This window comes from Arachis hypogaea, chromosome 19 (assembly GCF_003086295.3).
Source record: "Arachis hypogaea cultivar Tifrunner chromosome 19, arahy.Tifrunner.gnm2.J5K5, whole genome shotgun sequence".
NCBI classification, from domain to species: Eukaryota; Viridiplantae; Streptophyta; class Magnoliopsida; order Fabales; family Fabaceae; genus Arachis; species Arachis hypogaea.
Window position 1 is genome coordinate 13841320 of NC_092054.1, and position 26863 is coordinate 13868182.

The 26863-nt window shown below is 37.6% G+C and overlaps 1 protein-coding gene across 1 annotated transcript in view; it reads right to left on the reverse strand.

Annotated features, from left to right (window-relative positions):
• The window catches only part of LOC112777950 (uncharacterized), a 38571-nt gene extending 12453 nt beyond the window's left edge, over positions 1-26118 (reverse strand). Inside the window, exon 1 of the mRNA XM_072228273.1 lies at positions 25701-26118. Coding sequence (XP_072084374.1) covers positions 25701-26118 — 418 coding nt within the window. The remainder of the gene's footprint in view (positions 1-25700) is intronic.
• Between the last annotated feature and the right edge of the window lie 745 nt (positions 26119-26863).

A 26863-nucleotide genomic window follows, 5' to 3' on the forward strand; every position in this document is an offset into this window, starting at 1 on the left:
ACACTTGTTCACCAATTCGGAGAAAGTCCTAATCTCCATTGGCCCCACTGAACCGAAAATATCACTCTGGAGTCCTCCTTCGTACTTAACACACTTCCATTCCTCATATTCCACCGGAGTCCCTTGACACATACGAGAGAATCTGAACAGCTCCTCAAACTTGTCAGTATACACAGATACGGGCATAGCACCCTGCTTCAGCTGCAACAATTCAAGCTCCTTGGCCGTCCTAGCAGAAGTCAGAAAGTACTTCTTATAAAACTCCTCTTGGAAGACATCCCAAGTGATATAATCATCACCCTGCTGCAGAAGGCGTCGGATTCCCTGCCACCAATGCAACGCTTCACCAGTGAGCAAATAGGTAGCGAACTCCACACGCTGCCCTTCAGGTACCACCTGCGCTTGCAGTGCTCGTTCCATAGCCTGAAACCATGTATCGGCTTCAGTCGGACTAGTAGTTCCCTTGAACTTCGGTGGATTAACCTTCAAAAAGTTTGCCAGTGTCATCGGGCCCTGAACTCCACCTCTATCATTACCATGGTTGTTCATCTGTTGACCAAGAGCCTCAGCAGTGGCTTGCATAGCAGCAGCCATGTTCTCCAACGCAGTCATAAAGTTCACCGGATCATTAGGGTTAGTCTCCGGCGCACGAGCATTCGTATGTCCTCTCCCACGACCTCTACCGCGTCCACGAGGTGCCATCTGGTTCCTATACACACCAAACAATCGATATTAAGTTAATCAGTCTCAATATCGGAAGTTTAGTGCTTCAAAGTCCCAAATGCATGCTCATGAACGTTTATGCCAATTATATCAAGCAGATATACTAACAGCATATAACACACATACAGAGAATGCACAGAAGCATAGTCAATCCATTCCTCAGGCTCTACAGGAACGAACTGCTCTGATACCATAATGTAACACCCTACCATACAGAGTCTTATGCTTAAGTCATAATTCAGAGATTCATAGTCCAAGTTATGTCCCGTCAAAGTATGCCCAAAAACCGTGTTTTCAAACAAAACCATAAAGTGCCATTTTCAAAACAAGCCACTTTCAACTCTTTCAAAGTCAATCAAAACATGCCAATTTCATCCCTTTTCTTTGAAATCAATCAAAATGTACCAAAATCAACATCAAGCCATCCTCAACTCACACATTGACATTTTACCAAGGTTCCCAAAACCACACCCAATCATTTTAACACTTCTCAATCAAATGGCTAAAGGACAAACACAATATCATGTCATACATCCTTCTTCATCTCAATTTCCGATAATACCAATTTCCAATCAACCATCATTATACATAATTAACATCATACTCACCATCAACACGGTACCACCCACCAATTCAACCTCAACCATCCATCAAGCATATATCACAACATGCATTTCTCATATATCACACAATCAAGGCATCAATATTCATAATCACATATATGATCACATCATATATCACAACCATTCAACAACATCATCAATTCAATGCCCATCTTAGGGCCTCTAGCCTAAGTATTCCCTACCACATTACATATTAGATACGGGAAACCGAAACCATACCTTAGCCGATTTTCCACGCTCAACCGGAGCACTTCCAAACCACTTGTCCACAAGCTCTCAAGGTCTCAATACCTCCAAGAACAGATTTTATCACACAAAACCCTCTTCCAAGCTTTCCAAAATCACCAATCAAGCTCCAATATTCACATATACACAACCTAAGCCATAACCATCATATCCATACACAACATCTCAATACCCAAACATCATAGAACAACAAATTACACTAGGGTTGAGAATCTTACCACACCCAAGGTACAAGGAGACAAGATTAACCTTCTCCTTCAAGAGAGTTGGGTCCTATAACATCAAAGAACCCAAAATCTCAACATTTTTGCTCATGAAACTCGAAATCAAGGGCTGGAATTTCGAACAGTAAAACATGGCTTACCTCAAGATTGATTGTATCGGTTTTGTAGAGCTCTCCGCGGTGAACGCGTGGCCGCAAACGGAGCGGCGATCGGAGCTCTAGATCAAAAGTTATGGTGGTTTGAAGATTAAGTGAGAGATAGAACTTGAGAGAGTGTTCTCCCCCCCCCCCCTCCATACCAATTTCAGCGTGTTTGAGTGATAAGTGAGGAGAGAGAGTGCTAAAAACTAGGGTTTTGGTTTAGTTATGTTGGGCCAAGGGCCTACTTTGGGTCCGGTTGGACCGGTTTGGCCCGTTCGGTCCAATCTTGGTCCGATTTCTATAAAATTGGTACCGAAATTCTCGTCTCAATCTCCTCCATCACATTTAGCCATAAAAATAACATTTTTGGCTTTCTAGAATAAATTCTCATTTTATGGGTTAGTTAGCCGTTAATTGACCGGGTCTTACATATAGGAACCAGATGGCGCCTCGTGGACGCGGTAGAGGTCGTGGGAGGAGTCGTAATAATGCTCGTGCACCGGAGATTAACCCTAATGACCCGGTGAACTTTATGACTGCGCTGGAGAACATGGCTGCTGCTATGCAAGCCACTGCTGAGGCTTTTGGTCAACAGATGAACAACCATGGTAATGACGGAGGTGGAGTTCAGAGCCCGATGACACTGGCGAACTTTTTAAAGGTTAATCCACCGAAGTTCAAGGGAACTACTAGCCCGACTGAAGCCGATAGGTGGTTTCAGGCTATGCAACGAGCACTGCAAGCGCAGGTGGTACCTGAAGGGCAGCGTGTGGAGTTCGCTACCTATTTGCTCACTGGCGAAGCGTCGCATTGGTGGCAAGGAATCCGACGCCTCCTGCAGTAGGGTGATGATTATATCACTTGGGATGTCTTCCAAGAGGAGTTCTATAAGAAGTACTTTCTGACTTCTGCTAGGATGGCCAAGGAGCTTGAATTGTTGCAGCTGAAGCAGGGTACTATATCCGTATCTGAGTATACTGACAAGTTTGAGGAGCTGTTCAAATTCGCTCGTATGTGTCAAGGGACTCCGGTGGAATATAAGGAATGGAAGTGTGTTAAGTACGAAGGAGGACTCCGGAGCGATATTTTTAGTTCAGTGGGACCAATGGAGATTAGGATTTTCTCCGAGTTGGTGAACAAGTGTAGGGTTGCTGAAGAGTGTGTGAAGAGGGCACCCACTAAGAAAGGAAGTCACAAAGGATCATTTCCACAGAACCGAGGGAAGAGTTTTGCACCTAGAGGTCCGCCTTTCAAGAAGGGAGGTTCTTTTAGGAGGCCCAACAACAACTACTCCCAAGGAAAAAGGTTTGGGAAGCAGCCTCAAAATGATCAAGCTTGTACTAGGTGTGGGACTCACCATCCGGGAGTACCATGCAAGGCCGGATGGGGTTTGTGCTACAATTGTGGAAAGGCGGGACATAAAGCCACAAGTTGTCCGGAGAGGCAAAAGCAAGGTGCTGGGAAAGCACAACAGACTGGTCGGGTGTTCACCACCTCAGCTGTGGGTGCAGAGGGATCTGAGACACTCATTCGAGGTAACTGTGAAATGGCTGGTCAAACTTTAAATGCTTTATTTGATTCGGGAGCATCGCATTCATTCATTGCATTTGAGAAAGCCCATGAGTTAGGATTGAAGATCGTAACCTTAGGTTATGACTTAAAAGTGTATAATGCTACCCATGAAGCCATGGTAACTAGGCTAGGATGCCCGAAAGTTTCGTTTAGGTTCAAGCAGCGTGATTTTGTCCATAATTTAATCTGCTTACCGATGATCGGTCTTGATCTTATCTTGGGATTGGACTGGTTATCTGAGAACCATGTCCTGCTTGATTGCTCTACAAAGTCGGTGTACTTTATGCCAGAAGATACAGAAGGGCCGGTCGTGGTGAATAATTATTACTTGAATTCGATGATGGTGAACTGTTCTGGATTCGAATGTCAGGGTATCCTGTTGTTAACCGCTGGTGTTTCAGGTGATGATCAAAGGTTGGATCAGATTCTGGTAGTGTGTGAGTTTCTGGAAGTGTTTCCCGATGATATTGAGGAGTTTCCACCTAACCGAGAGGTCGAGTTTGCTATTGAGTTGGTGCCTGGGGAGGGGCCAATCTCAAGTGCTCCTTATAGAATATCGCCATTAGAGATGGCCGAGCTAAAGTCTCAGTTAGAGGAATTGTTGGGTAAGAACTTTATTCGACCGAGTGTTTCCCCGTGGGGTGCTCCAGTGTTACTAGTAAAGAAGAAAGATGGAAGTATGCGACTCTGTGTGGATTACAGGCAGCTGAACAAGGTCACCATAAAGAATAAGTACCCATTGCCGAGGATTGATGATCTCATGGATCAGTTACAAGGAGCTGGGGTTTTCTCTAAGATCGATTTGTGATCCGGTTATCACCATATAAGGGTGAGGGATGAGGATATCCCTAAGACCGCTTTCAGGACTCATTATGGTCATTACGAGTATACTGTAATGTCTTTTGGGTTGACAAATGCTCCTGCAGTGTTTATGGATTACATGAATAGAGTGTTCCGTCCGTTTCTGGATAAATTCGTTGTTGTCTTCATTGACGACATACTAATTTACTCCAAGACTGAAGAAGAGCATGCGGAACACTTGAGGACCGTGTTGCAAATTCTAAAGGAGAAGAAACTCTATGCAAAACTGTCTAAGTGTGAGTTTTGGAAGGATGAGGTGAAGTTTTTGGGTCACGTGGTGAGTAAGAAGGGAATAGCCGTAGATCCAACCAAGGTAGAAGCTTTGATGGATTGGAGGCAACCAACCACAGTAACTGAGATAAGGAGTTTTCTGGGTCTAGCTGGCTACTACCGAAGGTTCATCAAATGCTTTTCGCAATTAGCTTTGCCGTTGACAAAGTTAACCCGCAAAGACACTCCGTTTGTTTGGACTCCTGAGTGCGAGGAGAGCTTTCAGACATTGAAGAAAAAGTTGACCACTGCACCTGTGTTAGTGTTACATGAGCCGAACGAGCCTTTTGAGGTGTACTATGATGCCTCGTTAAAGGGTCTAGGGTGCGTGCTGATGCAGCATCATAATGTGGTGGCGTATGCCTCACGACAGTTGAGACCTCACGAAGTTAGTTATCCTACGCACGATTTGGAACTCGCTGCGGTTGTGTTTTCCTTGAAGGTGTGGAGGCATTATCTCTATGGGGTTAAGTTCCAAGTCTTCTCTGATCACAAGAGCTTGAAATATCTCTTTGATCAGAAAGAGCTTAAGATGAGGCAGAAGAGGTGGATGGAATTATTGAAGGACTATGACTTTGAGTTGAATTACCATCCGGAAAAAGCGAATGTAGTGGCGGATGCGTTAAGTCGAAAGTCATTATATGCGGCTTGGATGATGCTTCAAGAGGAGAAGTTGCTCAAGGGATTCGAGAGTCTAAAAATTGGTGTTCGAGAAGTATCTGGAACCTTGTGTTTGAGCCAATTAGAAATCTCAAGTGACTTTAAGTCCGAACTCCTAAAGGCTCATGAGAATGATGAAGTGTTATGGAAGGTGTTACCGGCTATCGAACAAGGAAAACAGTGGAGAGTGTCGGAAGAAAAAGATGGGTTATGGAGATTCAAGGGTAGGATCATTGTGCCGGATGTTGGTACTTTGAGGCAAGATATCTTAAAGGAGGCACACAAAAGCGGATTCTCCATTCACCCGGGAAGTACTAAGATGTACCATGATTTAAAGGCGATGTTTTGGTGGCCGGGTATGAAGAATGATGTGGCGGAATATGTTTCAAAGTGCTTAACTTGTCAAAAGGTAAAGATTGAACATCAAAGACCTTCCGGGATGTTGCAACCTTTAGAGGTTCCGCAATGGAAATGGGAAAGTATTGCAATGGACTTTGTGTCGGGATTGCCAAGGACTAGGACTGGTTTTGATGCTATCTGGGTGATTGTGGACCGACTGACGAAGTCAGCTCACTTTTTGCCCATTCGGATGACTTACACCCTTGAGGAGCTAGCATGGTTATACATAAAGGAGATTGTGAGACTCTATTGTGTACCTGCTACTATAATCTCTGATAGAGATCCTCGTTTCACTTCGAGGTTCTGGGGTGCATTTCAGAAAGCTTTTGGAACCCGATTAAGCTTGAGTACAGCTTACCATCCTCAAACAGATGGTCAATCCGAGAGGACGATCCAAACCCTAGAAGATATGTTGAGAGCCTGTGTTTTGGACCAACCGGCGAGTTGGGATCGCTATATATGCCGTTAGTGGAGTTTGCATACAATAATAGTTACCATGCGAGCATCGGAATGGCTCCGTATGAGGCATTGTATGGGAGGAAATGTCAATCTCCGCTATGTTGGTATGAAGCTGGAGAGAAAGGCTTGTTGGGGCCGGAAATGATAGCTGAGACCACTGATCAAGTTAAAAAAATCTGAGATAGGATGCTTACGGCGCAGAGTCGCTAGAAGAGTTACGCCGATCAAAGGCGGAAGCCCTTGGAATTTGAGGGAGGAGATCATGTTTTCCTGAAGGTTACTCTAACCACAGGAGTAGGTAGGGCGATTAAAGCAAAGAAGTTGAATCCTCGATACATTGGTCCATTTCAGATCCTAGAGAGGATTGGACCGGTGGCATATCGGATGGCTCTACCACCTCATCTTTCGAACCTGCACGATGTGTTTCACGTGTCGCAGCGTCGGAAGTACACTCCTGATGCTAGCCATGTGTTAAAACCTGAATTAGTTCAGTTAAGGGAAGATTTGACGCTTCCAGTGGCTCCAGTCAGAATTGATGATACTAGTATCAAACGGTTGCGTGGAAAAGAGGTTTCATTGGTCAAAGTGGCATGGAGTCGAGGCGGTGTTGAGGAACACACTTGGGAACTTGAGTCGGAGATGCGAACGGATTATCCGCACTTATTCTCAGGTAATTGGATTTGAATTTTGTGGGCAAAATTCCCAATTAGGTGGGTAGAATGTAAGACCCGGTTAATTAATGGCTAATTAACCCATAAATGAGAATTTATTCTAGAAAGCCAAAAATGTGATTTTTATGGTTAAATATGATAGAGGAGATTGAGACGAGAGTTTCGGTACCAATTTTATAGAAATCGGACCAAGATTGGACCGAACGGGCCAAACCGGTCCGACCGGACCCAAAGTGGGCCCTTGGCCCAACTAAACTAAACCAAAACCCTAGTTTTCAGCACTCTCTCTCCTCACAACACTCTCATTCACGCTGAGGGAAGAACACTCTCTCAAGTTCTATCTCTCACTTGATCTTCAAACCACCATAACTTTTAATCTAGAGCTCCGATTGCCGCTCTGTTTGCGGCCACGCGTTCACTGCGGAGAGCTCTACAAAACCCATACAATCAATCTTGAGGTAAGCCACGTTTTGCTCTTCGAATTTCCAGCCTTGATTTCGAGTTTCATGAGCAAAAATGTTGAGATTTTGGGCTCTTTGATGTTATAGGACCCAACTCTCTTGAAGGAGAAGGTTAATCTTGTCTCCTTGGATCTTGGGTGTGGTAAGATTTTCAACCCTAGTGTAATTTGTTGTTCTATGATGTTTGGGTATTGAGATGTTGTGTATGGGTATGGTGATTGTGGCTTAGGTTGTGTATATGTGAATATTGGAGCTTGATTGGTGATTTTGGAAAGCTTGAAAAAGGATTTTTGGTGGTAAAAATCTGTTCTTGGAGGTGTTGAGACCTAGAGGACTTGTGGACAAGTGGTTTGGAAGTGTTCCGGTTGAGCTTGGGAAATCGGCTAAGGTATGGTTTCGGTTTCCCGTATCTAATATGTAATGTGGTAGGAAATACTTAGGCTAGAGGCCCTAAGATAGGCATTGAATTGTTGATGTTGTTGAATGGTTGAGATATATGATGTGATCATATATGTGATTATGAATATTGATGCCTTGATTGTGTGATATATGAGAAATGCATGTTGTGATATATGCTTGATGGATGATTGAGGTTGAATTGGTGGGTGGTACCATGTTGATGGTGAGTATGATAATGATTATGTATAATGATGGTTGATTGGAAATGATATTATTGGAAATTGGGATGAGGAAGGATGTATGATATGATATTGTGTTTGTCCTTTAGCCATTTGATTGAGAAGTGTTAAAATGGTTGGATGTGGTTTTGGAAATTTTGGTAAAGTGTCAATGTGTGAGTTGAGGATGGCTTGTTGTTGATTTTGGTACATTTTGAATGATTTCAAAGAAAATGGTTGAAATTGGCATGTTTTGATTGATTTTGAAAAGAGTTGAAAGTGGCTTGTTTAGAAAATGGCACTTTGTGGTTTTGTATGAAAACATGGTTTTTGGGCATACTTTGATGGGACATAACTTGGACTACGAATCTCTGATTTGTGCCAAATCTGTTTAGAAAAGAAATTGGATCCGGGATGTCCATGCCGTTCGAAGAACAGGTGAAAAGTGATTTAAAATGAGAGAGTTATGACCGTCGGAAGATTGGGGGTTGAATTTGTGAATTCTGCAGCTTTTAACTTAGAAAATTTTTAGCAGAATAACCCTCCGCGCATAGGCGCACTTGGCGCGTGCGCGCCATTCTTCCAGGAAGCACCATCCACGCGTGCACGTGGTGTGCGCGGGCGCGTCGATGCGCTGCGCCATATGCCCAGCTATTTTCCAGAGAGTTGTGCCAGAATTGTGCCAGTTTTGTGCCTGGGCGCAAGAGCACCCACGCGTACGCGTGGCTGACGCTTGCGCGCCGTTTGGATATTTTTCAACCCGCGCGTATGACGCTTGCGCGTCGATGAGTTTTTGGCCATCCGCGCGTGCGCGTGGAGTGCGCGTATGCGTGGCCCTGTTTTCATCCCAAAGTTGATTTTTGAGTTTTTAAAGCCAAATTTCATACTTCTAAGCCTCCGATCTCACCACTTATATCTTAAATCATTATGATATGCCTAGCATGAGGAAAAGGGCTAGTGAATGTGGTAACTTGCGAGTGAAGCAAGGGAAAAATGAATGATCTATGAGGATCAAAGATGATTATGTGAGATGCGGAGAATGGCGGTGGAAGTGCTTGTTATGCCATGGGCCGAAGGGCCGTAATTGTTAATGAATTGGCTGGTTATGGATTTAACCGTGAGCCGGATGGCTAGATTATTGCCGTGTTACGGCGGAGCCATGATTATGGCTATGTATAAATGCATATATGCTGTTGAATGAATTGTGAATGTTGCACTTCCACTATCTGAGATACGAGTTTCCCTGGGTAGTAGCAGTGGCTAGCCACCACGTGCTCCAGGTTGAGACTTGATACTCTGTTGACCCTATGTCGTAAGTGTGGTCGGGCACTGTGAAAGTCCCGGATGAGCTCGCCCCCGTATATATTCACCAGTGAGGGTGATGGATATGGATCATGATTATGATCACGTTTATGATGAGTATAACTCGAGTTGGGGATGCGCGACAGAGGGACAGTCCAATGGTTAGCTACTAGGACTTATCGAGTTGGCTCTATAACCGACAGATGATATCATCAGCCACTAGGGACATGCATGCATCATAAGCATACTACATGAATTGTTTGAGATTGGCTATTTGACTGCATATTACTTGCTAATTGTCTAAATGCCTTATCTGTTCCTATTTGTGAATCTCTTGTCTGATATAACTGTGTTTGCTATATTATACTCCTGCTGGTGGTTGGGAGGTCTGAAGGAATTGGAAAGGGAAGTATTAGTTAGACTAAAGGATCTTTAGTTAGTTGCCACTTACGGTTTAGTTTGTTTATAAGCTTTGATATTATCTGGAGGAAGTTCTAGGATTGCCTTCGGATTTCCTCTATTATTATGTATTATATATGTGGAAGCTGTTACCGTGCTGGGGACCTCTGGTTCTCACCCATGCGGATTTTGTGGTTTTCAGATGCAGGACGCGAGGCTCCTCGTTAAGGCATGCTGGAGACTTCTGGATTAGCGAAGATCCCTTGTTCTCAGGACTCTATTTTGGGTTTATATGTTTTGCTTAGATACTTTTATCTCCATTAAATAATACAAACTGTGATGACTCCTCTTATAGGAGATTTTGGAGAATAGATTTCTGTATTTGTGTCCCTTTGGATTTTCTTTGGGATTTTTCTTATTTTATTATATGTATATATTGCTATGCTCGGACCGGTTATCTTCGCAGCCGGATTTTGAGTCTTGTTATTCCCGTTTTTGACACTCTTTATATATATGATCTCGCGTTCGCTTATCCTTTACTCGTTACGTTATCGATCGGAGTGTAGCGCTTTCGAGTTACATTTTTTTTTGTTTACCCCTTTTTCTATAAAGGCTCCTAGTTATAATCAATCATTCATACTACTATACGTACTAAATTTTTATTTTTGAGGTCGTAATACCTTGCCATCTCTGAATTATGACTTAAGCATAAGACTCTGTATGGTGGGGTGTTACAGTCAACATGTAATTTTTTTATATTTTTATGTTTTTCAAAAATTTTTCAGACTTATGAACATTTAAGTTGTCTATACATCACTTCTCAAAATATTATGATTTCACAAGTTATAATATGTGGGGTAAATCACCTTTATAAACCATTTACAAACTAATTTTACGTATATCCCCCAAAATAAAAAAGGCTACGTGCATGTCTCAATTTACATATCTATGTAAATCAAATTTATGGAGTTCGAATTATGTGTTTTTGTAGTAACGTATGCCGAGTTATATCTTCATATTGTAACAGTCATATCACTACTAAATCGAATGAAGAAGATTTGGTTTACAATGAGCTGGATTGCTACTAAGTGAGTATAAATTGAACCTTATTGCTTCAATTTAGCATGGACCATATAAATCGAAATTTATAAATTCGATTTAGTAGGAGATGACATAATTCAAATTCTTTGAACTCAATTTACTTTCGAATCACAATATCAAGTAATTTGAATCCTATATATTCGATTTACTACTTATTACCCTAATTCAAATTCATTAAATTTGATTTCTATAGAAATATAAATGGAGACAACCAGGTAATGTTTTTTAGTTTGGGAGATTCAAATAATTTTGGAGTGGGTTTGATTTATCAACGTAAATTAACCTAATATGTGATATTAGTTATTGTTATATATGAAAAATGTGACTTATTTGTGCATTGTTTGGATTAGAAGAATTTGTCGGAAAATAAATGCTGAAGAAGAAAATGGACGAAAAAAATCAATTTTTCATTGTTTGGATCAACAAAGAAATTGAATGGAAAACATAAAAGTGTATGTGGAGCTCATGTAAATTTTTTTCCTTCAAAGTTGCAAAGAAAACTGATGCAGAAGTGCAAACATGGGTAAAAATATAAAGTTACCATTTGAATTATAATTTATATATAATATATAAAAACATTAATATAATTTTACTCTATTAGAATTTTTCTCTTCTTACTTTTTCTTCCATTTAAGTAAAAGAAATTTTTTTCTCTATTTTCTTTCCGTTTATTTTTTCTTCATCTAAACAACACATACAAAAATATACTTTTCTTTCAATTTTCTTTCCTCTCATTTTCTTTCTTTCCATTGTCTTTCCTCTTATTTTCCATCTTATATCAAAAGCTTAGTGTTTATCCATTTATCTTCTATTAATATTGTTATAACAATGATATATGTGACTTTATAAAAATGATATAACCTTAACTTTGATTATCTGAGAATTTATTGAGTGGCTAGAATAGCTCCACGTCACGAACCAATGAATGCTTGCAATAGGGATGATAAAAAAAATAGCTGAAACGAGTATTTGCAGGGATTACTCGCGTTTTGGGACTAGATGGGGACTAGGGATGGTAAATGGGTCGAAACTCGTCGAGTTGGCCCGCATAACCCCCAAAAGGCGGGTTGGGCTGGAAATTTAAGACTGCCAAATTTAAAAAGCCTGCCTACCCTGCATCGCCTAATCCATGGGATTTGGCGGGTTTCGGCAGGGCGGAGCAGGCTTCCTCGCTAGGCCAGGCTTTTATTTTATCCGGACCATTTTTTTACAAATTTTTATGATGTTATTGATCTACAAGAGGATGAAGATGATAATTGAAGATATTCTAAGTTATATTTTGGATTATGGTTTATGTTTGATTGATTTGAAGATGTTTAATTATATATTTTGGACAATATTTATTTTGCTTTGGACAATGTTGGTTTTATTATTTTGTTTCAATAAATTTGGTTTATAATTATGTTTATTGCATATTTATAATTATAAAGCCTTTAATGTGTGTGAATTTAAAAATTATAATTTTTTTATGTTTTTAGAAATTATAAATTTATTGAAATTGTTGTGAAATTATATATATTGTTTAATATTTAATGATTTATAAAAAAAAAAAAAGAAAACTCGCGAACCCGCCAGTGTACCATTAGGCAGGACGGGAGAGAATTTCAAGACCGCCTTAATAGGCGAGGCAGGGCAGGCCAGCCCACCAGATGGCGGGCTTTTGGCAAGACAGGGCAGGCTTTTCGTTCTATTTGTCACCCTAATGGGGACATGGCATAAGTACCTGTCTCATAGAACCTATTAAATATACGTGAATATAAAATTATTAATTTATCCTAATTTATATATACATAAATCCATTTCTTGAATTTTGTAACCCTAATTTCTGCCTCCAATTCAAATTCTTTCTTTTTCTTCCAGACGCATTCTTAGCCTCGATCCTCTCTCTCTAGCTCACTTTCTCTGCCTCTCAAGTCCGTCACTACGTCGTTCAGTATCGTCCCAAAAAATTATGTTATGTTATTATGTTGGAATATGTTTTTATGTTTTCTCTTTTTGAAATGTTATTTTTCATAACGAATATGTTATAAATTGTGTTGAATTATATTGAATCGATTATTTTATGATTACTATATTATGTCTTTTTGTGTTAATTTTTTTCAAAAGTTTTCAAAGAATATTCGTAGATACCCGAGAAGATCTGCGTTCCCTAAGCGGTTATTAAACAGGAACTTGCAATGACAGAGAAGGAGCGGGGCATTTTTTTTAAATAGAAGTGAGGGATGGGAAGGGGCTTCCCCCTGAGTACTCATTACCATATCTAACTAGCAACGGGATCCAATCTGAGCCGATTTAAGAGGGGACGCGTGGACTTCATCTGTGTTGGGCATTTAAGGTAATGAACCTAAGTCGGATTTGAGACCCTAACAATGAATTTTAGTTTATCTTGCTTGCATTGAGGTCTTACTAGGCCCAAATATATCTTGGATTAATATTTTAAGTCATTGTTATAGCAAATACTATACTATTTAATATTATAACACTTAGTATATATAAAAGTTGGATATATTTATAAGATATTTTTTAACTCAAATTAAAAAAATTAATTACCTCTTTTTAAGTTTTAAATATTATTTTCTAATGTAACAAAAAAGTAAAAATAACAATAATTACTCACATAATTAAAATAGATAATCTTAATATATACATGACACTATATATATCAAGGATTATTATATATGATATATTTTTTTTTTCTATAATGACTGTTTATATAATTTATTGAACAATGTTTTTATCTTAATATTTAATAAATTTAACATATAAAATATTATTTAACATATAAAATAAGTAATTTAAGTCATTATCTAGGACAATAAGTATAATAGTGCAAATACTTATTTATTTATTAGTAGTGAAAAATATGTAAATAATATAAATTGATATTTTTTAGTATAAAAGCAATAATAAAGGTTATGAATTAAGTTAATTACATAATTAAAAAATTATAAAGAATTTCTTAAATAATAATAAAAAATAAAATCACTATTTTCACATATTACAAAATTTATGAAAAAAATTTTGGATAATAAATCAATCCTCAATAGATTGTACATTAATTCTGTCAAAAAAATAAATAATTAATACATTGGATATTATTATTTACGTACTAATATAATATATATATATATATATATATATATATATATATATATATATATTATATCAATTATTAAGTTTATAATTAATTTTTAATCCAATTTTTGGTAATTAAAATTTAAATGATTGAAATTATTAAATGCTCAATATTTTGTATCAAACCAATTTATTTTTTATTGAAATTAAAAAAAACTAAGTTGTTAATCAATTCTAAATTTAAATTTAAATTTGAGTAAGAAAATAAAAAAATATTTTAAATTTTATCTCACTAACCAGAATTAATTTCAAGATAAGAAATTACTTTGTACATCATATATATTGTAAAATAGTACGGTCCTTTGCTATTTTTTAATGGTAAATATTGTCAAATAAAATATTGTAAGAAATTAGAAAAAAATGTATTTACAAGTTTAGAAAATATTAATTTATTTTTCATAGAATAAATTATATATTGTATAACAAAAGTTGTTATTGGTTTCTCTTCACACTAATTAATACTCAACGATGGTGTTTCGGTATACTATGTTACCAAGAAATATTAATCGATCGATCTAATAACTTTTATAATGACATAAGTTTATGAATTTGAAAATTTAGAAATCATTTCATAAAATGTGAAGTTTTAACAAGTTACAATATTGTTTTGACTTCAAGAATGAATATGATATTCCAAGTAAATTTTAACAAAACAAAAGTCAATAAGTATTGCTATTAATAAAAAATTAATCTATTTTAAAGACAAATACAATTTTTTTCTACGGATTTTCTAATTCGGCAAGTCGATGACTAATCCACCACATATTGATGCTCTATTTATTAAGGGTCTGTCGCTAACTAATGAATTGTTATACACACAATGCGAGATTCGAACTCTAAATACTTGCTTAAACAGACAAATAATATGACCATTCACCCAATCTAAATTAATTAAAATAATATTAATTATTTTTAATATTTTTAAGTTGTAAAATATTTATAATAATAATAATTACTATAGATATTTTTTATTTAAATTTTAATAAAAATTTTGTATATAATTTTATATATTATCTCGTGCAGGACACGAAAAAATATGCTAGTTAACTATAAAATTAAATATCAACCCAGATTAAAATAAAAAAAAAGAGTTTAGCTTTACCCCTCCATTTCAAAATACGTGTTGCTTTTTTGGTATGCAGTGACGGATCCAAAAAATTTTATGAGCGGAAGCAAATATATATATACTAAAATAAATTTTGTTAAACATTATTAATTATATGAACACTATGATACACGGACATTGACACGGACACGGAACACGATACGGAACACGCCGATATGCGAATTTTAAAATTTTACATGACACGGGGACACACATACATATAAAGTATAAAGTATTTTTAGATAAATTGTAATGATATTTTGATATTTTATTGATATTAAAATATAAATTAAAATTTTTAACTATTTTTAATGTCTTATTTTAATTATATCAAGTATTTAAAATATTTTTTGTTTTAATAAATAATAATATATACTATATCTAAATTTATTTTAAGAATATTTGTTAAGAATAAGACTGGATATGCTGACACGTGATGGTATTTAGGTGTGTCCAGGCGTGTCGGGAGAAAAATTTTTTATTTTTCATTAAGACACGGTTGGACAGAGCAGACACGCGCGTCGGACGAGTGTCGGTGAGCATCGTGTTCAAAATGTGTCCGACACACGGACTGATAAACCACTATTTTATGGTTTATCTTGTGCTAATTTGAGTGATTTTTATCATCTTTTCACCCACTTATTCATATGATTTGCATAGTTTTACAATTCCTTCCTGGATTTACTCTATGATTGAAAACTTGCTTCCTAAAGCTTTAAATTGTGTATTTTAATTTCTCCTTTATACCATTCGATGCTGTGATCTGTGCGTTAAGTGTTCCAGGCTTTATAAGGCATGAATGGCTTAGAGAATGGAGAGAAAGCTTGCAAAAATGGAAGGAACACAAGAAATAAAGGAGACAACCAGCGAGAAGTGACGCGCACGCATGGCTCACGCGTGCGCGCAAAACGGAGAAAATCACGGCGACGCGTACGCGTGGAAGCAGATCAGCGCAACAACGCGAGCGCGCGCCTGACGCGCACGCGTGGAAAGGAAATTCGGCCAGTGACGCGTACGCGTGACCGACGCGGACGCGTGACATGCGCGATCTGCAGAAAATTCAAAAAATGCTGGGGGCGATTTCGAGCTGCGTTTTGACCCAGTTTTTGGCCCAGAAACACAGATTAAAGTCAGGGAACATACAGAGACTCAACACGTTCTCATAATTCACAATTTGAGGTTTTAGATGTAGTTTTAGAGAGAGAGAGAGAGAGAGAGGCTCTCTCCTCTCTCTTAGGATTTAGGATTAGGATTCCTCTTAAAGGATTTAGGATTTCTTCTTCTCAATTTTCAGGTTCAATGTCCCTTTTATTTATTTTCTCAATTTAGTTTATGAACTCTTTATGTTTATATTGATTTTCTATTTAATACAATTTGAGGTATTTCAGATTTGATTTTGCTTTATTTTATGTTATGGATGCTTTTAATTTAATTTAAGATATTTTCTCCTTTTGGCTTTGGTTAAGTAATTAGCAACACTTGAGTTATCAAACTCAGCTATTGATTGAAATTGGAATTCCTTACTGATTAATTTGTACTCCAATAACTCTAGTCTTTCCATAGGAATTGACTAGGACTTGAGGATCAAATTAATTAGTCTACTTGACCTTCCTTTGTTTAGCAAGGGTTAATTAAAGTGGGAGCAGAATCCAATTCTCATCACACCTGATAAGGATAACTAGGATAGGACCTCAATTTCTTATACCTTTCCAAGAGATTTTATTATTATTAATTTATTTTTTTTGTCATTTAAATTACATGTTCCTTATTTTAAAAAACTCCCAATTTACAAGACTCATAACCAATAATAAGAACACCTCCCTGCAATTCCTTGAGAGACGACCCGGGGTTTAAATACTTCGGTTATCAATTTATTTAGGGGTTTGTTACTTGTGACAACCAAAATTTTTGCACGAAAGGATTCTCTGTTGGTTTAGAAGCTATACTACCAACGCAATATATTTTTATAAAAATTTTATAATACCCATACTTTTCTTCCATTTTTCTTTCAAGATGGCCACCCGGAAGGGAACCGGAAAACGTTTACATGGGGAGACAAACAAGTCCATCTGCAAAATCTTTGGAGAAAAGCGCCAGTTGGAATAGCCCGTCCACCTGTACATCTCAGCATGCATCGAGGACGGTGCAATCTTTAAGTGTGGGGAGGTCGATATCGATCTCCATGGGTTAGTTATTCTCTTCTCAACACCAATGTCTTATTTTCTTTATTATTTCATTATTGCATTGCATAATAGATTGCATGTGTAGTTGATTGTTTGCATTTACGTACTACTTGGTTGAAAAATAATAAGTCTTTCTAGGACCCTATTTTTGAAAATTTTCACTAATTTAAAATCAAAATTTTTGTGTTAAACTTGTTTGAAGTTGTATTTGGAATATGGTTTCTGAGCCAAAGAACACACAACCCGTGAGATTTTGAGCTTATTTATATGGTTACATTATTTAACCATAAATATTTTATTCTTGTGTGTTTCCTTCTCTATAACTGCAATCTAGATTTTATTCCATTCTATATGTCCATCATTTAGTGTATTTACATGCTTGCATATGATTGAGGCCATTACTTGTTTTTGCTCACTTATCCCAAATAGCCTACCCTTATATTTACCTTTGTTAGCCACTTTGAGCCTTTTTAATCCCCATTTGTTCTATATTTTACCACATCACTAGCCTTAAGCAGAAAAATAAATTAAATACCCCAATTGAATCTTTGGTTAGCTTAAGATAGTGTGTTAACTAAGTGCGGGGAAACTGTGGGAACGTGGGTTAATAAGGAAATGTGTTATGTCTTTACTTTGATAAAATATTGGGAATTTGGGTACCTACTCATGTGAGACTAGAAAAATTAAAAATCCATGTGCATTGATAAGTTATGTTTATTTTTCTATATAAAAAAAAGAAGAAAAAATCCAAAAAAAAAATATTCAATAAATAAGTTAATAAATAAGAGGACAAAATTACCCCAATGTTAAATTAATGAAAAATCAATGCATACGTGATAAAATTAAAGAAAAGTTGATACATGAGTATGAGATGAAAAAGTGGGAATTTTGGGTAGCTAGGCATGAATTTAAAAGTATATAGAATGTATGTTAGGTGAGAACTTAGGTTAGTCAAGGATTCAATTTATAGCTCACTTAGCCATATATATACCATCACCTTTACCTTGGCCCCATTACAACCCTGAAAAGACCTCATGATGTTTGCATTGGTACATTAAATACTTGTTGATTGGTTAGATGAAGAACAAAGTTTAGAAAGCATGATTAGGGAAGAGTAGAGTGATTGACCCTAGACACTTGAGAACTAGAGTGATATACACTACCAGTGAGGGTTCAATGCTTGATTCTATGTTCCCTGCTTTCATGAGCTCTCTTCTTACAAGTTTACTTGCTTTTTATTATACGATTTGAATTAGTGGAAATTAGTCTATATTTGTCTTGGAGAACTTGTTTACCTTTAACCAAGTAGGTAGAGTCATTTTAGCATATAATTGCATTAATATTTAGGTTGCATTTCATGAGTCTCACTGTCCCTTATTAATTCTCTTTATCTCTTTGAGTTTAGCATGAGGACATGCTAATGTTTAAGTGTGGGGAGGTTGATAAACCACTATTTTATGGTTTATCTTGTGCTAATTTGAGTGGTTTTTATCATCTTTTCACCCACTTATTCATATGATTTGCATGGTTTTACAATTCCTTCCTGGATTTATTCTATGATTGAAAACTTGCTTCCTAAAGCTTTAAATTGTGTATTTTAATTTCTCCTTTATACCATTCGATGTCGTGATCTGGGCGTTAAGTGTTTCAGGCTTTATAAGGCAGGAATGGCTTAGAGAATGGAGAAGAAGATTGCAAAAATAGAAGGAGCACAAGAAATAAAGGAGACAACCAGCGAGAAGTGACGCGCATGCATGGCTCACGCGTGCGCGCAAAACGGAGAAAATCACGGTGACGCGTACGCGTGCCTGACGAATACGCGTGGAAGCAGATCAGCACAACGACACGAGCGCGCGCCTGACGCGCACGCGTGGAAAGGAAATTCGGCCAGTGACGCATACGCGTGACCGACGCGGACGCGTGACATGCGCGATCTGCAGAAAATTCAGAAAATGCTGGGGGCGATTTTGGGCCGCGTTTTGACCCAGTTTTCAGCCCAGAAACACAGATTAAAGTCAGGGAACATGCAGAGACTCAACACGTTCTCATAATTCACAATTTAAGGTTTTAGATGTAGTTTTAGAGAGAGAGAGAGAGAGAGAGAGAGAGAGAGAGAGAGAGAGAGAAAGAGTCTCTCTCCTCTCTCTTAGGATTTAGGATTATGATTCCTCTTAAAGGATTTAGGATTTCTTCTTCTCAATTTTCAGGTTCAATGTCCCTTTTATTTATTTTCTCAATTTAGTTTATGAACTCTTTATGTTTATATTGATTTTCTATTTAATACAATTTGAGGTATTTCAGATTTGATTTTGCTTTATTTTATGTTATGGATGCTTTTAATTTAATTTAAGATATTTTCCCCTTTTGGCTTTGGTTAAGTAATTAGCAACACTTGAGTTATCAAACTCAGCTATTGATTGAAATTGGAATTCCTTGCTGGTTAATTTGTACTCCAATAACTCTAGTCTTTCCATAGGAATTGACTAGGACTTGAGGATCAAATTAATTATTCCACTTGACCTTCCTTTGTTTAGCAAGGGTTAATTAAAGTGGGAGCAGAATCCAATTCTCATCATACCTGATAAGGATAACTAGGATAGGACCTCAATTTCTTATACCTTGCCAAGATATTTTATTATTATTAATTTATTTTTCTTGTCATTTAAATTACATGTTCCTTATTTTAAAAAACTCCCAATTTACAAGACTCATAACCAATAATAAGAACACCTTCCTGCAATTCCTTGAGAGACGGCCCGAGGTTTAAATACTTTGGTTATCAATTTATTTAGGAGTTTGTTACTTGTGACAACCAAAATTTTTGCACAAAGGATTCTCTGTTGGTTTAAAAGCTATACTAGCAACACAATATATTTTTATAAAAATTCTAAATTAGCAAGAATCTTATTCGTCACGGACACGGCAACTCAGCGAAGTGTTCGTGCTTCATATATTATGAAGATATAAAAATTGAAAATAAGTTAGTAAACACTTTTATTCTTAAAATATTATTCATTATATATAACTTATAAAAAATATTTTTTATTTCTAAAATTTAAACTTAAAATATTTTAATTAAATTATAGATAGCTTATTATCCTAACTAATTTTTTTATACACATTTAATAATAAAAGACATAATGAATTAGCACATTAGCACCTAATGATACACTAGTTGTAACACCCTAGCACAAAAACCTTTACGCTTAAGCCGTAAAACAAAGGTGGTGTAGTATTACAACCTCTAAAACAAAATATATACATAATAGTATCTGAAAAAGAGTAATATACGAGGAGCCTTGGAAAACATGTAAAACAAAATCGCAAAATAAAAAGCGCATCGCTCAGAAAACGAGATTTCTTGCGTGCTAAGAAACCTAGATATCATATGTGTAACTAAGTAGCAAGCGGGAATGGAGGGTCAAAAGTACAGAATAACAAGCTCTTAACTCAGCCTGCGAAGCTAAGGCTGGCCGGAGAATATTTACATATATATACATATCTCGAAAACTCAAAATACATAGCTGAAAACTTAACTCTCCTTAAACCTCTAGAAGGGACAAAATAAACAAGTTTCTTGGAGAGAAAGCTAAGTACATATATATAAAGCTGTACATCAAAATAAACCCAGAGACTACTCCACTTCAGAAGTCCAGACGCCTAGCGAGGAGCCTCTTGACCTGCATCTGAAAACAACAACACAGTATGGGGTAAGAACCGCATGTTCTCAGCATGGTAAAGGTGCTACGCATATAATACATAAATAAGGTCCTGGGAATGCCAGAGACAATCCTAGAATACCGACACTCAGATTATAAAACTTAAGTTACTAAATAGAAACCACAAAGGGGGTAGGTATTCTATAGAATTCCAAACTCAACTTAATCCTAACTGTAACAATAAACCTATCCACCTTCCGTCTGTTCCCCCATTGGCAACGTTATTTCAGAGACAGTCAAGCAGATAAAGACAAACACAAGTAGAGTAAGAGTTCTGCAGTTAACAATTATACATTTAGCATGGCAAATACATTTAAGCACACCCAGTTAATGCACAACAAATAAATCAAGCAATATGCATATGATGCATGCCTTCTTTATGGCTGATGAGGCTCATCTGTCGGTTATCATGCCAACCCGACAAGTCCGGTTTGCTAAACCATGGACTATCCCCGATGCGCATCCCCAAGAGTCCATGCATAGTTTTTTCCCATATATATATATATATATATATATATATTGATGTGTGGAAAAAGATCCAACACAAAACTCACCGGCAAGTGTACCGGGTCGCATCAAGTAATAATAACTCATGTGAGTGAGGTCGATCCCACAGGGATTGAAGGATTGAGCAATTTTAGTTTAGTGGTTGATTTAGTCAAGCAAAGAATAGTTGATTTGAGTTATTGGTATCCAGCAGAAGCTAAATTGCATGAAATTTAAAGGGAGAGGGAAGAATTGCAGTAAATTAAAGAGAACCGGAAGTAAAAGTGCTGAATCTTAAAGAACAAGTAATTTAAATTGCAGAAGCTTAGATTGCAAGAAATGTAAATGACTGAATCTTAAAATGCAAGAAATGTAAATTGCTGGAATTATAAAAGGAATTAGGAACTGGGGTTGTAGAAATTAAACAAGTAGAAGTATAATGATAATTGACAAAGAAGCAAAAGATGAATTAAGTTGGAGTGGATCTCAAACAGAAAAGTAACAATGCTTAAAAATTAAAACAAAAAGTGAATGTAGCTCAATTGTAGAAATTAAAAGAAAGATTGAAGATCTCAGGAGTGGAAGAGACTAGAAAACAAGTCTAGATCTCAAATCCTTCCTTGATCCAATAAGAATAATTGCAAAAGAAATGGAAAAGTAAGTTGCAGAAGAAGTAGAAGAGTGAAAGCAGTAAACAGAATTTTTGAATGTAAATCAAAACTTCTAAAATTATGCAGAAAGATTAACAATAAATCTCAAGGTGAGATTGAAACAGAAGTTCTTCAATTCTTCACCCAAGATCCAAAGCAAGAAGTAAAGAGTGCTCAAGCAAGAACAAGGAAGAAGAAAGATCAATTCTCCTCCCCAATTCTCTAAGATCCTAATTCAAAATAAAACTCTCAAAATTACAAAAGATGAAAATTCTCAAAGAAGCAAAAAGGTAAAAGTTCAAAAGTCAAAAGTTCTTTTCTAAATTAAACTAGCTTCTATTTTTACACTTTCTATTCTTGGATTTTAGAATTTGGGTGGACTTTTTAATTTTGTGAAGAATTGAATTAAATTGGATTTTTGATTAAATTTTTAGCCCATATGTTGCTCCCAGGAGGATGCTCTGCTCTTGTGGGGAGCGGAGCATTGAGGCTTGTGTTGGAGCTCCTTGTTGCGTGCCAAGGCTTGGGTCACTCCAGGGTAGCGCTCTGCTCTTGTGGGGAGCGGAGTATTGGCTTGTGTTGGCATGTCTTGTGCGCACCAAGCTCCCTCCTTGCCGTGTCATGTTGCGCCTCATGTTCCCCTGACCGTGTCAAATTTGTGCAATGGCTAAGGAGAGTAGCGCTCTGCTCTCAGCAAGAGCGTAGCATTCCTCTTGCTTGGGTGAGGTCCCAAGTTCGAAACCTTGGGGAAGCATGCACTGGCTGATTTCTTCTATGCACAAAGTGGCACCTTGCTCCTTGCTTCCTTAAGGTGCTGTGTTCGATCCTTGGAGGTATCATTTTAGCCATTTTTGGCTTATTTCCTTCATGTGTAGCGCTCCCCCATTCCCCCTTGCTCATGAGTCCGAACCTTGTGGCCTTCACTGGCAAGCTTCTTCCTTGATTTTATTCTTGAGTGAAGCCCGATAATGCTCTCAAGGAGAGCAGAGCATCATTCTTCTCTTCTTTATTTCTTGGCTCCAAATTGTGCTCCGCTCTCAATGGGAGCGTAGCATCATGCCTTGCTTTCTTGGCTCATAGTTTGTGCTCCCTTGAGAGAGTGCTCTGCTCCTGAAGAGAGCTCTATGCATATGCCATGCTCTATTGTTTTCTTTGCCACACTCTTCTCCTCCTTGGGTCACGCTTCTTAGGCCACGCTTTCTTATTTTCTTCTTTTCTTCACCTACAAGTAATCAAAACAACCAATCAAAGTATCACCAAATTCACAAGGTTTATAAATCAATAAAAATCAATTAAATTTAGCTTGAACCTCATGATTTAGTATCAATTAAATGGTGGTTGATTGATTCAAGGAAACCATGCATTTTCATTCCAAATTACTTACTTACAATGCAAGAAAGTGCATAAAACCTTATAAAGACAAAGAAAAAGACTAGTAAAACTAGGCTAAGATGACTTGTCATCACATATATATATATATATAGAATTGCTCAATGGGGGTCAACCTTCACGGGAATTTAGAGTACCCGGTCACATCTTACATCGTATGGCCAATAAAGTATTGAGTGTCAACCTGGAACACGTGGGGGCAAGCCACAGTACTTTACCCAGGGAAACTCATATCTCATATCAATTAAGTATATAAAGCCACAATAATATTCATAACCATTATAATCTTTGCAAAATCACGTCATACATGCCGCAATATCATATATACTCCAATTATACTCATTTTCATATTTATTTCACCACTTTTCCTACTTTACTTCATCCTCAAGTTATCTCAATTTCCTATCTCCATCCTAATACTAGACCTCATACTAGGATTTGAGACTAAAAGGATGAAAAAAGAGGTTTAGAAGTTTAAAATTTGGTTTAAAAGCTCAAAATCTAATTTTGCAAAAAAAGGGCCACGCGTATGCGTGGACTCTGTGCACGCGTCGGCCACGCATATGCTTATGCGCCAGGCAGAAGCACATGTTTGCATATGAAAAACTTGCGTACGCATAAACTCCAAGTCGCACGCGTCGGTCACGCGTACGCGTGGGCGTGCAAATTTAGCCCATGACGCGCACGCATAGACTCGTACGCGCACGCATACGTGGGAGACAGAAGCTTCCATATGCGAAGGGCGTTATGCATATGCAAAAATCTCATGTCACGCGTACGCGTGGGCATACGTGTTACCAAAAATTTTATTAAGTATGAAACCTGCAGATTCACCATTTTAAACCTTAAACTTCCGACGCGCATAACTTTTTTGTTTTAAATCATTTTTCCTTCGTTCTTCAAACGGCGTAAACTTCAAAGACCCAATTTTCATACGAAATAAGTTTGAAATCATTTGGAGGTCCAGAAGCTAAGTTATGGGTTGCCGAAGTTCGGCTAAAAACCAAATTTCACAAAAACCTCAAAACTCATTTTCTCTTTAAAACTCTTTCCAACCCAACTTATCATATGTATAATCACCAATATAACACACTTTTGACAATATCACAATAATCTTTACAATCCTACCATTTCTCAATTCAATAACATCTCACTTTAACCTAAACTTCACAAGTTTATCAACAAACATCAACATACCAACCTATATATGCATATTGCCATGATCACAAGTTCTTCAAACATCATCACATCATCATTCATCATTCCAATACCAACAAAACCAAGTGAACACCACACATTCTCATACCATATCATTTTTACTAAACATCCAATACACATAATCATTCCAGCTTATCCTATGGTTCTCTAGCCTAAGTTTTCACACGACATTATATATTATATACGCGAAACCTAAACCATACCTTGGCCGATTTCCACGTACTAACCAAAGCAATCCACAAGGCAAAAGGGGCAATCCTTCAATCACCAAGATTCAACTCTAACTCCACCAAGCTCTCAAATTAAGCTTCCAATGATTCCAAGGTCTCTATATCATACATTCATATACCTAACACATATATATACATACATATACCCAACAATTCAATATCCAACATAATCCAAACAAGAAATAACTAGAGTTTAGGACTCTCACCGTGCCCACGGACTAAACGAACTAAATCTGTCAAGCTCCACAAGCTAAATTGAACCTAAAGTACCAAATTAAACAAAATCTCAACATGCGTTCTCTTTAATTTCGAAAATTGAGGGATACAGAGGCTAGGGTGAGATTGAAGCTTACGTATGAAATTAATCCGATAGAATTGTAGAGCTCGATGCGGTGGACGCGTGGCCGCAAACAGTGCGGTGATTGGTGGATTGATGTTGTGGTGAGGGTTTGGAAGCTCTCCTCTTCCCTTGGCTGTTCAGCATGCTTCTTTGCTGAATGGGGAAGGAGATGAGCTTCTGCCCATTTAAGTGATGGGTCCAGTTGGGCCCACGGGCCTGGTTTGGGTCCGGTCCAACCGGTTCGACCCGTCCGGCCCAATCTTGGGCCAAATTCTTCGAAATTAGTGTCAAAATTCTCATTTTAAAGAGCTCTATCCTATTTTAATATATGATTTTCATTTCTAATTTTCCTTATTAACAATTTATTGACTAATTATTTACTAATTTTAGCAGGGTTTATATCCTTCCCACCTAATTAAGAATCTTGTCCTCAAAATTCAGATTCAGTTACCTGAAAAGAGGTGTGGGTAGTCCTTCCGCATATCTGACTCAAGCTCCCAAGTATGATCTTCAATACCAGCCTGACTCCAAGCTACTTTCACTAAAGAGACCTCCTTTCCGCATAACCGCTTGATACTGGTGTCATCAATCCTAACCGGAGTTACTGGTAGTGTCAAATCTTCCCTCACTGGAACCGATTCTGGTTCTAGAACGTGACTTGCATCAGGGGTGTATTTACAAAGCTGCGACATGTGAAACACGTCGTATGGGTTCGAAAGATGCGGCGGTAAAGCGATCCTATAAGCCACTGGTCCAGTTCTCTTCAGGATCTCAAATAGTCCAATGTAACGGGGATTCAATTTCTTAGTCTTAATGGCTCTTCCCACTCCGGTGGTTGGAGTAACTTTCAGAAAGACGTGTTCTCCTACCTCAAACTTCAAAGGATTCCGCCTTTGATCAGCATAGCTCTTCTGACGATTTTGAGCTATAAGCATTCGACTACGGATCTTCTTTATCTTCTCTGTGGTCTCAGCTATCATCTCAGGCCCTAACAAGCTCCTTTCCCCAGCTTCATACCAGCATAGCAAAGATTGACATTTTCTACCATACAAAGCTTCATACGGAGCCATTCCAATACTCGCATGGTAGCTGTTGTTATAAGCAAACTCCACTAGGGGCATATACCGATTCCAGCTCGCCAGCTGGTCCAAAACACCAGCTCTCAGCATATCCTCCAAAGTTTGGATTGTTCTTTCTAACTGGCCATCTGTTTGAGGGTGATATGCAGTGCTTAGACTTAATTGAGTGCCAAATGCTCACTAAAAGGCTCTCCAGAACCTTTATGTGAATCGAGGATCCCTGTCAGATATAATGGTGGAAGGTACGCTATGTAACCTCACAATTTCCTTAATGTATAATCGTGCTAACTCCTCCATCGTGCAACTTATCTGAATGGGGAGAAAGTGAGCCGACTTGGTCAGTCAATCCACAACCACCCAAATGGCATCATAACCCGTTCGAGTTCTTGGTAAACCCAACACGAAGTCCATTGCAATACTCTCCCATTTCTACTGTGGAATCTCCAAAGACTGAAGGGTTCCTGATGGTCTTTGATGATCAATTTTAACCTTCTGGCAAGTTAAACACTTGGAAACGTGCAACACCACATCATTTTTCATCCCTGGCCACTAAAACATCTTCTTCAGATCATGATACATCTTGGTGCTTCCCAGATGGATT